At 58.8% G+C, this 12,500-nt stretch overlaps 1 protein-coding gene across 1 annotated transcript in view; it reads left to right on the top strand.

Moving 5' to 3' along the window:
* The window catches only part of SLC13A2 (solute carrier family 13 member 2), a 38,516-nt gene that overhangs the window by 20,657 nt on the left and 5,359 nt on the right, over positions 1-12,500 (top strand). Inside the window, exons 7-10 of the mRNA XM_078883553.1 lie at positions 583-705; positions 2,960-3,430; positions 8,724-8,842; positions 10,769-10,872. Of these exons, the coding sequence (XP_078739679.1) occupies positions 583-705; positions 2,960-3,430; positions 8,724-8,842; positions 10,769-10,872 (817 nt within the window). The remainder of the gene's footprint in view (positions 1-582; positions 706-2,959; positions 3,431-8,723; positions 8,843-10,768; positions 10,873-12,500) is intronic.

A 12,500-nucleotide genomic window follows, 5' to 3' on the forward strand; every position in this document is an offset into this window, starting at 1 on the left:
TGTCACTGTGTGTGTGTCACTGTGTGTGTGTCACTGTGTCACTGTGTGTGTGTACTGTGTGTGTGTCACTGTGTGTCAGTGTGTGTAACTGTGTGTGTCACTGTGTGTGTGTCACTGTGTGTCACTGTGTGTCACTGTGTGTGTGTCACTGTGTGTGTGTCACTGTGTGTCACTGTGTGTGTGTCACTGTGTGTCACTGTGTGTGTGTCATTGTGTGTGTGTCACTGTGTGTGTGTGTCACTGTGTGTGTGTCACTGTGTGTCACTGTGTGTGTGTCACTGTGTGTGTGTGTCACTGTGTGTGTGTGTCACTGTGTGTCACTGTGTGTGTGTGTCACTGTGTGTGTGTGTGTTACTGTGTGTCACTGTGTGTGTGTCACTGTGTGTGTGTGTCACTGTGTGTGTGTCACTGTGTGTGTGTCACTGTGTGTCACTGTGTGTGTGTCACTGTGTGTGTGTCACTGTGTGTGTGTGTCACTGTGTGTGTGTGTCACTGTGTGTCACTGTGTGTGTGTGTCACTGTGTGTGTGTGTGTTACTGTGTGTCACTGTGTCACTGTGTGCGTGTCACGATGTGTCCTCAGGCTCTTCCCAGGCAATGGCGGTGTGGTGAGCTTTGCAGCCTGGATGGCTTTCTCTCTGCCCGTGACGGTGATCATGCTGAGTGCAGCCTGGATGTGGCTCCACTCGCTCTTCCTGGGCACAGAGTGAGCAGCTCCACCCACAGACACCCACAGAGTCCCATAGACACCCACAGAGACTCACACTCACAGAGACTCACACTCACAGAGACCCACACCCACAGAGACCCACACTCACAGAGACCCACAGAGACCCACACTCACAGAGACCCACACTCACAGAGACCCACACTCACAGAGACCCACAGAGACCCACACTCACAGAGACCCACACTCATAGAAACCCACACTCACAGACACCCACACCCACAGAGACCCACACTCATAGAGACCCACACTCATAGAAACCCACACTCATAGAGACCCACACTCACAGAGACCCACACTCACAGAGACCCACAGAGACCCACACTCATAGAAACCCACACTCACAGACACCCACACTCACAGAGACCCACACTCACAGAGACCCACAGAGACCCACACTCATAGAGACCCACACTCACAGAAACCCACACTCACAGAGACCCACACTACAACTGAACGGTGTTTGTTGTATCAGGATGAAGGCCCCACTGATCTACTGTGTAGCCCTATTGTCAGACGCCACCTGGCCAACACAAATGATAGCAACTCAACCACGTGGCTGATATCATCATCACGTGGGCATTTATAGCAGCAGTCAAATGCTCTGAACACGCGGTGATTCTAAATGTGAAGGGAAAAACCGTAAGCACGGGGTGGCGTTCGCAAGTGTGGGTTGTGGATCGTAAGTGTGGGTGGTGTTCGCAAGTGTGGGTGGTGTTCGTAAGTGTGGGTGGTGTTCGTAAGTGTGGGTGGTGTCCGTAAGTGTGGGTGGTGTTCGCAAGTGTGGGTGGTGTTCGTAAGTGTGGGTGGTGTTCGTAAGTGTGGGTGGTGTCCGTAAGTGTGGGTGGCGTTCGTAAGTGTGGGTGGTGTTCGTAAGTGTGGGTGGTGTTCGCAAGTGTGGGTGGTGTTCGTAAGTGTGGGTGGTGTTCGCAAGTGTGGGTGGTGTTCGCAAGTGTGGGTGGCGTTCGCAAGTGTGGGTGGCGTTCGCAAGTGTGGGTTGTGGTGTTCGTAAGTGTGGGTGGTGTTCGCAAGTGTGGGTGGTGTTCGCAAGTGTGGGTGGTGTTCGTAAGTGTGGGTGGCGTTCGTAAGTGTGGGTGGTGTTCGTAAGTGTGGGTGGTGTTCGCAAGTGTGGGTGGCGTTCGCAAGTGTGGGTGGCGTTCGTAAGTGTGGGTTGTGGATCGCAAGTGTGGGTGGTGTTCGCAAGTGTGGGTGGTGTTCGCAAGTGTGGGTGGTGTTCGTAAGTGTGGGTGGTGTTCGCAAGTGTGGGTGGTGTTCGCAAGTGTGGGTGGTGTTCGTAAGTGTGGGTGGCGTTCGCAAGTGTGGGTGGCGTTCGTAAGTGTGGGTGGTGTTCGCAAGTGTGGGTGGCGTTCGTAAGTGTGGGTGGTGTTCGTAAGTGTGGGTGGTGTTCGTAAGTGTGGGTGGTGTTCGTAAGTGTGGGTTGTGGTGTTCGTAAGTGTGGGTGGTGTTCGTAAGTGTGGGTGGCGTTCGTAAGTGTGGGTGGTGTTCGCAAGTGTGGGTGGCGTTCGTAAGTGAGGGTGGTGTTCGTAAGTGAGGGTGGTGTTCGTAAGTGTGGGTGGTGTTCGCAAGTGTGGGTGGCGTTCGTAAGTGTGGGTGGTGTTCGCAAGTGTGGGTGGCGTTCGTAAGTGTGGGTGGTGTTCGCAAGTGTGGGTGGCGTTCGCAAGTGTGGGTGGCGTTCGCAAGTGTGGGTGGTGTTCGCAAGTGTGGGTGGTGTTCGCAAGTGTGGGTGGCGTTCGCAAGTGTGGGTGGCGTTCGCAAGTGTGGGTGGTGTTCGCAAGTGTGGGTGGCGTTCGCAAGTGTGGGTGGTGTTCGCAAGTGTGGGTGGCGTTCGCAAGTGTGGGTGGCGTTCGTAAGTGTGGGTGGTGTTCGCAAGTGTGGGTGGTGTTCGCAAGTGTGGGTGGCGTTCGCAAGTGTGGGTGGTGTTCGCAAGTGTGGGTGGCGTTCGCAAGTGTGGGTGGCGTTCGTAAGTGTGGGTGGCGTTCGCAAGTGTGGGTGGCGTTCGTAAGTGTGGGTGGCGTTCGTAAGTGTGGGTGGCGTTCGCAAGTGTGGGTGGCGTTCGCAAGTGTGGGTGGTGTTCGTAAGTGTGGGTGGCGTTCGTAAGTGTGGGTTGTGGATAGTAAGCGCTGGGTGGCGTTCGTAAGTCAATGACTGCCTGTTGTAAGGGGCACGGCTCGTTTCTCACCTCATATCCATCACCCCCCCCCCCCACACACAGTTTCTGCTCGTCGCTGGGATGCAGGAAGAGGAAGAAGAGGGGGAGAAAGAAGTATCAGCAGCATCAGCAGCAGCAGCAGGAGGAGATGGAGGGGGGTGGTCGAGAGAAGAATCATCATCACGGCCACGAGGTGGACGTGGAGGGAGAGAATCGGAGCCACGTGGAGGATGAGGAGGAGGTGGAGGATTGTCGGGACAATCATCATCACGGCCACGAGGTGGACGTGGAGGGAGAGAATCGGAGCCATGTGGAGGAGGATGAGGAGGAGCAGGTGGAGGAGGAGGATCGGGCCGAGCAAGGCGAGAGAGCAGCCACGTCCGTTCTGCGCCAGGAGTACTCGCGGCTCGGAGCGGTGAGCTGGGCCGAGGCGTGCGTGGCGGCTCACTTTGCCCTGCTCGCCGCGCTGTGGCTCACTCGGGAGCCGGGCTTCATCACGGGCTGGGCCCAGGCTCTCATGCAGGCGAAGAGCAGGTGAGGCACACAGAGACTCACAGAGACTCACAGAGACTCACAGAGACTCACATAGACTCATAGAGACTCATAGAGACTCACAGAGACTCACAGAGACTCACAGAGACTCATAGAGATCCACAGAGACTCATAGAGACTCATAGAGACTCACATAGACTCATAGAGATCCACAGAGACTCACAGAGATCATAGAGACTCACATAGACTCATAGAGGCACACAGAGATCCATAGAGACTCACAGAGACTCATAGAGACTCACATAGACTCACAGAGACTCATAGAGACTCACAGAGACTCATAGAGACTCACAGAGACTCATAGAGACTCACATAGACTCACAGAGACTCATAGAGACTCACAGAGACTCATAGAGGCACACAGAGATCCAGAGACTCACATAGACTCATAGAGATCCACAGAGACTCGCAGAGACTTATATAGACTCACAGAGACTCATAGAGACTCACATAGACTCACATAGATTCACAGAGACTCATAGAGACTCACAGAGACTCACAGAGACTCATAGAGATCCACAGAGACTCGCAGAGACTCATAGAGGCACACAGAGATCCGCAGAGACTCACAGAGACTCATAGAGACTCACATAGACTCACAGAGACTCATAGAGACTCACATAGACTCATAGAGGCACACAGAGATCCATAGAGACTCACAGAGACTCACAGAGACTCATAGAGACTCACAGAGACTCACAGAGATCCACAGAGACTCACAGAGACTCACAGAGACTCACAGAGATCCAGAGACTCACATAGAGACTCACAGAGACTCACAGAGACTCACATAGACTCATAGAGATCCACAGAGACTCGCAGAGACTTATAGAGACTCACAGAGACTCATAGAGACTCACATAGACTCACAGAGACTCATAGAGACTCACATAGACTCATAGAGACTCACATAGACTCACATAGACTCATAGAGGCACACAGAGATCCAGAGACTCACATAGACTCACAGAGACTGATAGAGACTCACAGACTTATAAAGACTCATATAGACTCATCTAGACTCATAGAGACTCACATAGATCCAGAGACTCATAGAGACCCATAAAGACTCGCAGAGACTCATAGAGACTCACAGAGATCCATAGAGACTCATATAGACTCATAGAGACTTACAGAGACTCACTTCGATCCAGAGACTCATCTAGACTCATAGAGACTTACAGAGATTCATGGAGACTCACAGAGACTCACATAGACTCATAGAGACTCACAGAGATCCATAGAGACTCATATAGACTCATAGAGACTCAAATAGACTCACTAAGATCCAGAGAATCATATAGACTCATAGAGACTCACAGAGATCCATTGAGACTCATAGAGATCCACAGAGACTCACTTAGATCCAGAGACTCATATAGACTCACAAAAATGCAGAGACTCATAAAGACCCATAGAGACTCACAGAGACCCATAGAGACTCATATAGACTCACTTAGATCCAGAGAATCATATAGACTCGTATAGACTCATAGAAACTGACAGAGATCCATAGAGACTCACAGAGATCCAGAGACTCATATAGACCCATAGAGACTCATAGAGACTCACAGAGACCCATAGAGACTCACAGAGACTCATAGAGGCTTACAGAGACCCATAGAGACTCACAGAGACCCATAGAGACTCACAGAGACCCACAGAGACCCACAGAGACTCAGAGACCCACAGAGACTCATAGAGACCCAGAGAGACTGACAGAGATCCATAGAGACTCACAGAGATCCATAGAGACTCACAGAGACCCACAGAGACTCACAGAGACCCATAGAGACCCATAGAGACTCACAGAGACCCATAGAGACTCACAGAGACCCATACTCATAGAGACGCATAGCCCCAGAGACTCATAGAGACATGCAGAGACCCACAAAGACATATGCTCATAAAGATCCATAGAGTCCCACAGAGACCCACACTCATAAAGGCCCAGAATCATAGAGACCCACAGAGACCCACACTCATGAAGACCAGATAGTGCACTCTAAATGCGTGTTTCTGCAGACTCATAGAGACCCAGAGAGACCCACACTCATAGAGACCCAATACTGACCTTGGACTCGACACTGCCCGTCTCGCGCTGTGACCTCCTGTCTCCCCCGTGTCTCCCCCGTGTCTCCCCCGTGTCTCCCCCATGTCTCCCCGTGTCTCCCCGTGTCTCCCTCGTGTCTCCCCCGTCTCTCGCTGTGACCCCGTGTCTCCCCCGTGTCTTCCTCGTGTCTCCCCCGTGTCTCCCCCGTGTCTCCCCCGTGTCTCCCCCGTGTCTCCCCCGTCTCTCGCTGTGACCCCGTGTCTCCCTCGTGTCTCCTCCGTGTCTCCCCCGTGTCTCCCTCGTGTCTCCCCCGTGTCTCCCCGTGTCTCCCCCGTGTCTCCCTCGTGTCTCCCCCGTGTCTCCCCCGTGTCTCCCCCGTGTCTCCCCCGTGTCTCCCCGTGTCTCCCCCGTGTCTCCCCGTGTCTCCCTCGTGTCTCCCCCGTGTCTCCCCCGTGTCTCCCCCGTGTCCCCCCCGTGTCTCCCCCGTGTCTCCCCGTGTCCCCCCCGTGTCTCCCCCGTGTCTCCCCCGTGTCTCCCCGTGTCCCCCCCGTGTCTCCCCCGTGTCTCCCCGTGTCTCCCCGTGTCTCCCCCGTGTCTCCCCCGTGTCTCCCCCGTGTCTCCCCCGTGTCTCCCCGTGTCTCCCCCGTGTCTCCCCCGTGTCTCCCCGTGTCTCCCCCGTGTCTCCCCGTGTCTCCCTCGTGTCTCCCCCGTGTCTTCCCCGTGTCTCCCCGTGTCTCCCTCGTGTCTCCCCCGTGTCTCCCCGTGTCCCCCCCGTGTCTCCCCGTGTCTCCCCGTGTCTCCCTCGTGTCTCCCCCGTGTCTCCCCCGTGTCTCCCCCGTGTCTCCCCCGTGTCTCCCCGTGTCTCCCTCGTGTCTCCCCGTGTCTCCCCCGTGTCTCCCCGTGTCTCCCTCGTGTCTCCCCCGTCTCTCGCTGTGACCCCGTGTCTCCCCCGTGTCTCCCCCGTGTCTCCCCCGTGTCTCCCCCGTGTCTCCCTCGTGTCTCCCCCGTCTCTCGCTGTGACCCCGTGTCTCCCCCGTGTCTCCCCGTGTCTCCCCCGTCTCTCGCTGTGACCCCGTGTCTCCCCCGTGTCTCCCCGTGTCTCCCCCGTGTCTCCCCCGTCTCTCGCTGTGACCCCGTGTCTTCCCCGTGTCTCCCCGTGTCTCCCCCGTCTCTCGCTGTGACCCCGTGTCTCCCCCGTGTCTCCCCCGTGTCTCCCTCGTGTCTCCCCGTGTCTCCCCCGTCTCTCGCTGTGACCCCGTGTCTCCCCCGTGTCTCCCCCGTGTCTCCCCCGTGTCTCCCTCGTGTCTCCCCGTGTCTCCCCCGTGTCTCCCCGTGTCTCCCTCGTGTCTCCCCCGTCTCTCGCTGTGACCCCGTGTCTCCCCCGTGTCTCCCCCGTGTCTCCCCCGTGTCTCCCTCGTGTCTCCCCCGTCTCTCGCTGTGACCCCGTGTCTCCCCCGTGTCTCCCCGTGTCTCCCCCGTCTCTCGCTGTGACCCCGTGTCTCCCCCGTGTCTCCCCGTGTCTCCCCCGTGTCTCCCCCGTGTCTCCCCCGTCTCTCGCTGTGACCCCGTGTCTCCCCCGTGTCTCCCCGTGTCTCCCCCGTCTCTCGCTGTGACCCCGTGTCTCCCCCGTGTCTCCCCCGTGTCTCCCTCGTGTCTCCCCGTGTCTCCCCCGTCTCTCGCTGTGACCCCGTGTCTCCCCCGTGTCTCCCCCGTGTCTCCCCCGTGTCTCCCCCGTGTCTCCCCGTGTCTCCCCCGTCTCTCGCTGTGACCCCGTGTCTCCCCCGTGTCTCCCCCGTGTCTCCCCCGTGTCTCCCTCGTGTCTCCCCCGTGTCTCCCCCGTGTCTCCCCCGTGTCTCCCCCGTGTCTCCCCGTGTCTCCCCCGTGTCTCCCTCGTGTCTCCCCCGTGTCTCCCCGTGTCTCCCCCGTGTCTCCCCCGTCTCTCGCTGTGACCCCGTGTCTCCCCCGTGTCTCCCCCGTGTCTCCCCCGTGTCTCCCCCGTGTCTCCCCGTGTCTCCCCCGTGTCTCCCTCGTGTCTCCCCCGTGTCTCCCCCGTGTCTCCCCGTGTCTCCCTCGTGTCTCCCCCGTGTCTCCCCGTGTCTCCCCCGTGTCTCCCCCATGTCTCCCCGTGTCTCCCCCGTGTCTCCCCCGTGTCTCCCCCGTGTCTCCCCGTGTCTCCCCCGTGTCTCCCCGTGTCTCCCTCGTGTCTCCCCCGTGTCTCCCCGTGTCTCCCCCGTGTCTCCCTCGTGTCTCCCCCGTGTCTCCCCCGTGTCTCCCCCGTGTCTCCCCCGTGTCTCCCCCGTGTCTCCCCGTGTCTCCCTCGTGTCTCCCCCGTCTCTCGCTGTGACCCCGTGTCTCCCCCGTGTCTCCCCCGTGTCTCCCCGTGTCTCCCCCGTGTCTCCCCCGTGTCTCCCCCGTGTCTCCCTCGTGTCTCCCCCGTCTCTCGCTGTGACCCCGTGTCTCCCCCGTGTCTCCCCGTGTCTCCCCCGTCTCTCGCTGTGACCCCGTGTCTCCCCCGTGTCTCCCCGTGTCTCCCCCGTCTCTCGCTGTGACCCCGTGTCTCCCCCGTGTCTCCCCGTGTCTCCCCCGTGTCTCCCCCGTCTCTCGCTGTGACCCCGTGTCTCCCCCGTGTCTCCCCGTGTCTCCCCCGTCTCTCGCTGTGACCCCGTGTCTCCCCCGTGTCTTCCTCGTGTCTCCCCCGTCTCTCGCTGTGACCCCGTGTCTCCCCCGTGTCTCCCCGTGTCTCCCCGTGTCTCCCCCGTGTCTCCCCCGTGTCTCCCCCGTGTCTCCCCCGTGTCTCCCCGTGTCTCCCCCGTGTCTCCCCCGTCTCTCGCTGTGACCCCGTGTCTCCCCGTGTCTCCCCGTGTCTCCCCCGTCTCTCGCTGTGACCACGTGTCTCCCCTGTGTCTCCCCCGTGTCTCCCCGTGTCTCCCCCGTGTCTCCCCCGTGTCTCCCCGTGTCTCCCTCGTGTCTCCCCCGTCTCTCGCTGTGACCCCGTGTCTCCCCCGTGTCTCCCCCGTGTCTCCCCCGTGTCTCCCCCGTGTCTCCCCCGTGTCTCCCCCGTGTCTCCCTCGTGTCTCCCCCGTGTCTCCCTCGTGTCTCCCCCGTGTCTCCCCCGTGTCTCCCCCGTGTCTCCCCCGTGTCTCCCTCGTGTCTCCCCCGTGTCTCCCTCGTGTCTCCCCCGTGTCTCCCCCCCCTCCCTCCCCCCGTGTCTCCGCCATGCAGCTTCGTGTCGGACGCCACGGCGGCCATCTTGGTGTCGCTGTCCCTCTTCGTGGTTCCGGCGAGGCCACCGCACTTCTTACACAACCTGTGGTCAGGGCAGTCCACGCCACGGGGAGACGGTGGGTGGGTGAGTGGGTGGGTGAGTGGGTGGGTGGGTGAGTGGGTGGGTGAGTGGGTGAGTGGGTGGGTGGGTAGGAGAGTCAGTGGGTGGGTGGGTGAGGTGAGTGAGTGGGTGGGTGGGTGAGTATGTGGATGGGTGGGTGAGTGAGTGAGTGAGTGGGTGGGTGAGTGGGTGAGTGGGTGAGTGAGTGGGTGGGTGGGTGGGTGAGTGGGTGGGTGAGTGGGTGGGTGAGTGGGTGGGTGAGTGGGTGGGTGAGTGTGTGGGTGGGTGGGTGAGTGGGTGGGTGAGTGGGTGGGTAGGAGAGTCAGTGGGTGGGTGGGTGAGGTGAGTGAGTGGGTGGGTGGGTGAGTATGTGGATGGGTGGGTGAGTGAGTGGGTGGGTGAGTGGGTGAGTGGGTGAGTGAGTGGGTGGGTGGGTGGGTGAGTGGGTGGGTGAGTGAGTGGGTGAGTGGGTGAGTGGGTGGGTGAGTGGGTGGGTGAGTGGGTGGGTGAGTGGGTGGGTGGGTGAGTGGGTGGGTAGGAGAGTCAGTGGGTGAGTGGGTGGGTGAGTGGGTGGGTGGGTGAGTATGTGGATGGGTGGGTGAGTGAGTGGGTGGGTGAGTGGGTGAGTGGGTGGGTGAGTGAGTGGGTGGGTGAGTGGGTGGGTGGGTGAGTGGGTGGGTGAGTGAGTGGGTGACTGAGTGGGTGGGTGAGTGGGTGGGTGGGTGGGTGAGTGGGTGGGTGGGTGGGTGGGTGGGTGGGTGAGTGAGTGAGTGAGTGGGTGAGTGAGTGAGTGGGTGGGTGAGTGGGTGGGTGAGTGGGTGGGTGGGTAGGAGAGTCAGTGGGTGGGTGGGTGGGTGAGTGGGTGGGTGGGTGAGTGGGTGGGTGGGTGGGTGAGTGGGTGGGTGGGTGGGTGAGTGAGTGAGTGAGTGGGTGGGTTGGTGAGTGAGTGGGTGGGTTGGTGAGTGAGTGGGTGGGTTGGTGAGTGAGTGGGTGGGTGAGTGAGTGAGTGGGTGGGTGAGTGGGTGAGTGAGTGAGTGGGTGGGTGAATGGGTGGGTGGGTGAGTATGTGGATGGGTGGGTGGGTGGGTGAGTGAGTGGGTGAGTGAGTGGGTGAATGGGTGGGTGGGTGAGTGGGTGGGTGAGTGGGTGAGTGAGTGAGTGAGTGAGTGGGTGAGTGGGTGGGTGGGTGGGTGGGTGAGTGGGTGAGTGAGTGAGTGGGTGGGTGAGTGGGTGGGTGGGTGGGTGAGTGGGTGAGTGAGTGGGTGAGTGGGTGAGTGGGTGAGGTAGTGAGTGGGTGAGTGAGTGAGTGGGTGGGTGAGTGAGTCTGTGGCTGAGTGGGGAACAGAGGACGGTTGGTGGGTGGGATGGAGTGGGTGGAAGTCTGCGTAGGGAGGATAGAGTGAGTGAGTCTATGTGGGTAGCGGTAATATGCGTGTCTCTCTCTCTCTGTCTCTGTGTGTCTCTGTGTGTCTGTGCGTATATGTGTCTCTGTGTATCTCTTTGGCTCTGTGTGTCTCTGTGTCTCCGTAGTGTTGTCACCGCCACTTAGTGGTGAATGGTGGTTGTTGTTGTTGTTGTGTGTGTCTGTGTGTCTGTGTGTGTTAGTGTGTGTATGCGTGTGTGAACGTGGGGAGCGGTGGGTGTAGTGGTTAGCGCTATGCTATGAACCCGGCGACCCGAGTTCGATTCCCGCTCACGGCCAACACCAGTGGCGATTATCTGAACCGGTCCTGGGCCTCCCCTAGGTCGACTCAGCCTCAAATGAGTACCTGGTGCGGTGTGTAGTAAACATCGCCACTGGGGAGACAAAGGCGGTCGGGCGTGGTGCTGGCCACCCACCCCCTCGTGTGCCGTTCCGGCCTTCATAGGTGCTCGCGAACAGCACTTGCCCCCACAGTCTGTTAAGGCTACACGGGGGATCTTTGTCTGTGTCTGTGTGTAGCTCCCAGCACGTGTCTGCTGGAGTGGGGCTCTGTGCAGCGCTCCATGCCCTGGAACATCGTTCTGCTCCTGGGAGGCGGATTCGCACTCGCCAAGGGGTGCGAGGTGAGTCTGTGTGTGTGTGTCTGTGTGTGTGTGTGTCTGTGTGTGTCTGTGTGTGTTTGTGTGTCTGTGTGTGTGTATGTGTGTGTGTGACTGTGTGTGTGTGTCTGTGTGTGTGTGACTGTGTGTGTGTGTCTGTGTGTGTGTGTGTCTGTGTGTGTGTGTTTATGTGTCTGTGTGTGTGTGTGTGTCTGTGTGTGTGTGTCTGTGTGTGTATGTGTCTGTGTGTGTCTGTGTGTGTGTGTCTGTGTTCTTCGTGCTTTCGGAGTCCCTGACCCTCTGCTCACGATCATTAAGGACCTTCATGATGGTGAGCGGGCCCGGGTAAAACTACGTGGCCGGGAGTCGGAGCCTTTCCCTGTACACCTTGGGGTGCGACAGGGATGTCCTCTGGCTCCCACATTATTTAACATCTATTTCGACTGCGTAGTTCGTGAAGCCTTCAATGGCTGTACCGGGGGAATTACCATTTGGTACAGATATAATGGGAGGCTGATCGACGCCCGGGTGCGATCAAGGGATGGCTCCCTATTGGTCAACCACGTTATGTATGCCGATGACTTGGTTATTGCTGCTCATTCAGAGGAGGAGTTGGAGACGCTGCTGCTGAGACTGGAGCGTGCCACTAAGAGGTGGGGCCTTACCATCAGCCCCACCAAAACTAAGCACCTGCCTGGGTATTTTGTACCATCGGGCACTCCACCCCCACAACTCCCAATCGGTGATGGGGCAGTTGTTGAGAGAGTGGAGAGTTTCCCATACCTGGGCAGTGTGCTTATGACCGGCTCCAGTTTATCAGCAGAGGTCTCACTCCGAATCAGTCGAGCGGCAATATCTTTTCATCGGTTGCGTAACGCTGTGTGGAAGCTACCTGGTCTGTCGCTCCGCACGAAGCTTCAGGTCTTCTCGGCCACGGTCATTCCCTCCCTTCTCTACGCTTGCGAAACGTGGACCCCCCTAGTGGAGCATCTTCGCCGGTTGGAAACATTTAGGCTGGCCTGCCTACGATCCATCCTGGGTTTAACCAGGCTGGATTGTGTGAGGAGCTCACAAGTCCTTGAAAGATCTGGGCAAAGTCCCATCAGTGAGCTCCTCCGGCAGGCAAGGCTGCGTTGGCTGGGTCATGTAGCCCGCATGCCCAGCCACCGCATGCCTAAACAGCTTTTGTTCGGCCGGATCGAGGGGGCTAAACGGGCGCGGCACGGGCTAGAGAAGAGATGGAGTGATGTGGTACAGGAGGACGTGGAGCTGAGTGGACTTGTCGATGACTGGTACCAGCGGTGTCAAGATCGGCCTCAGTGGAGGAGGCTCGTGAAGGACGCTACTGGGCAGTTGGAGGCAGTCGCCCTCCAACAACAACGGAGGGCGGAGGAGCGACGCTCACAACAACGAGCGGAGCGCCGGGTGGCTAAAGCACAGCAAGTTGGCACAGTAGGGGGCACAGGTGGTGCATCAGCCAGTCATCTCGGTCATCTCGGTCAGTCGACCCGTGGCACCTGCTGGGTCTGCCCCGTGACCTCCTGCCAGCGGGCGTTCGACACTTCACGTGGCCTCAGGGTGCACATGGCCTGGCACAAGCGTCGTGGTGACGTCACCGCCACTTAGTGGCGAATGGCGGTTGTTGTTGTTGT

This window comes from Lampetra fluviatilis, chromosome 71, assembly GCF_964198595.1.
Source record: "Lampetra fluviatilis chromosome 71, kcLamFluv1.1, whole genome shotgun sequence".
NCBI classification, from domain to species: Eukaryota; Metazoa; Chordata; class Hyperoartia; order Petromyzontiformes; family Petromyzontidae; genus Lampetra; species Lampetra fluviatilis.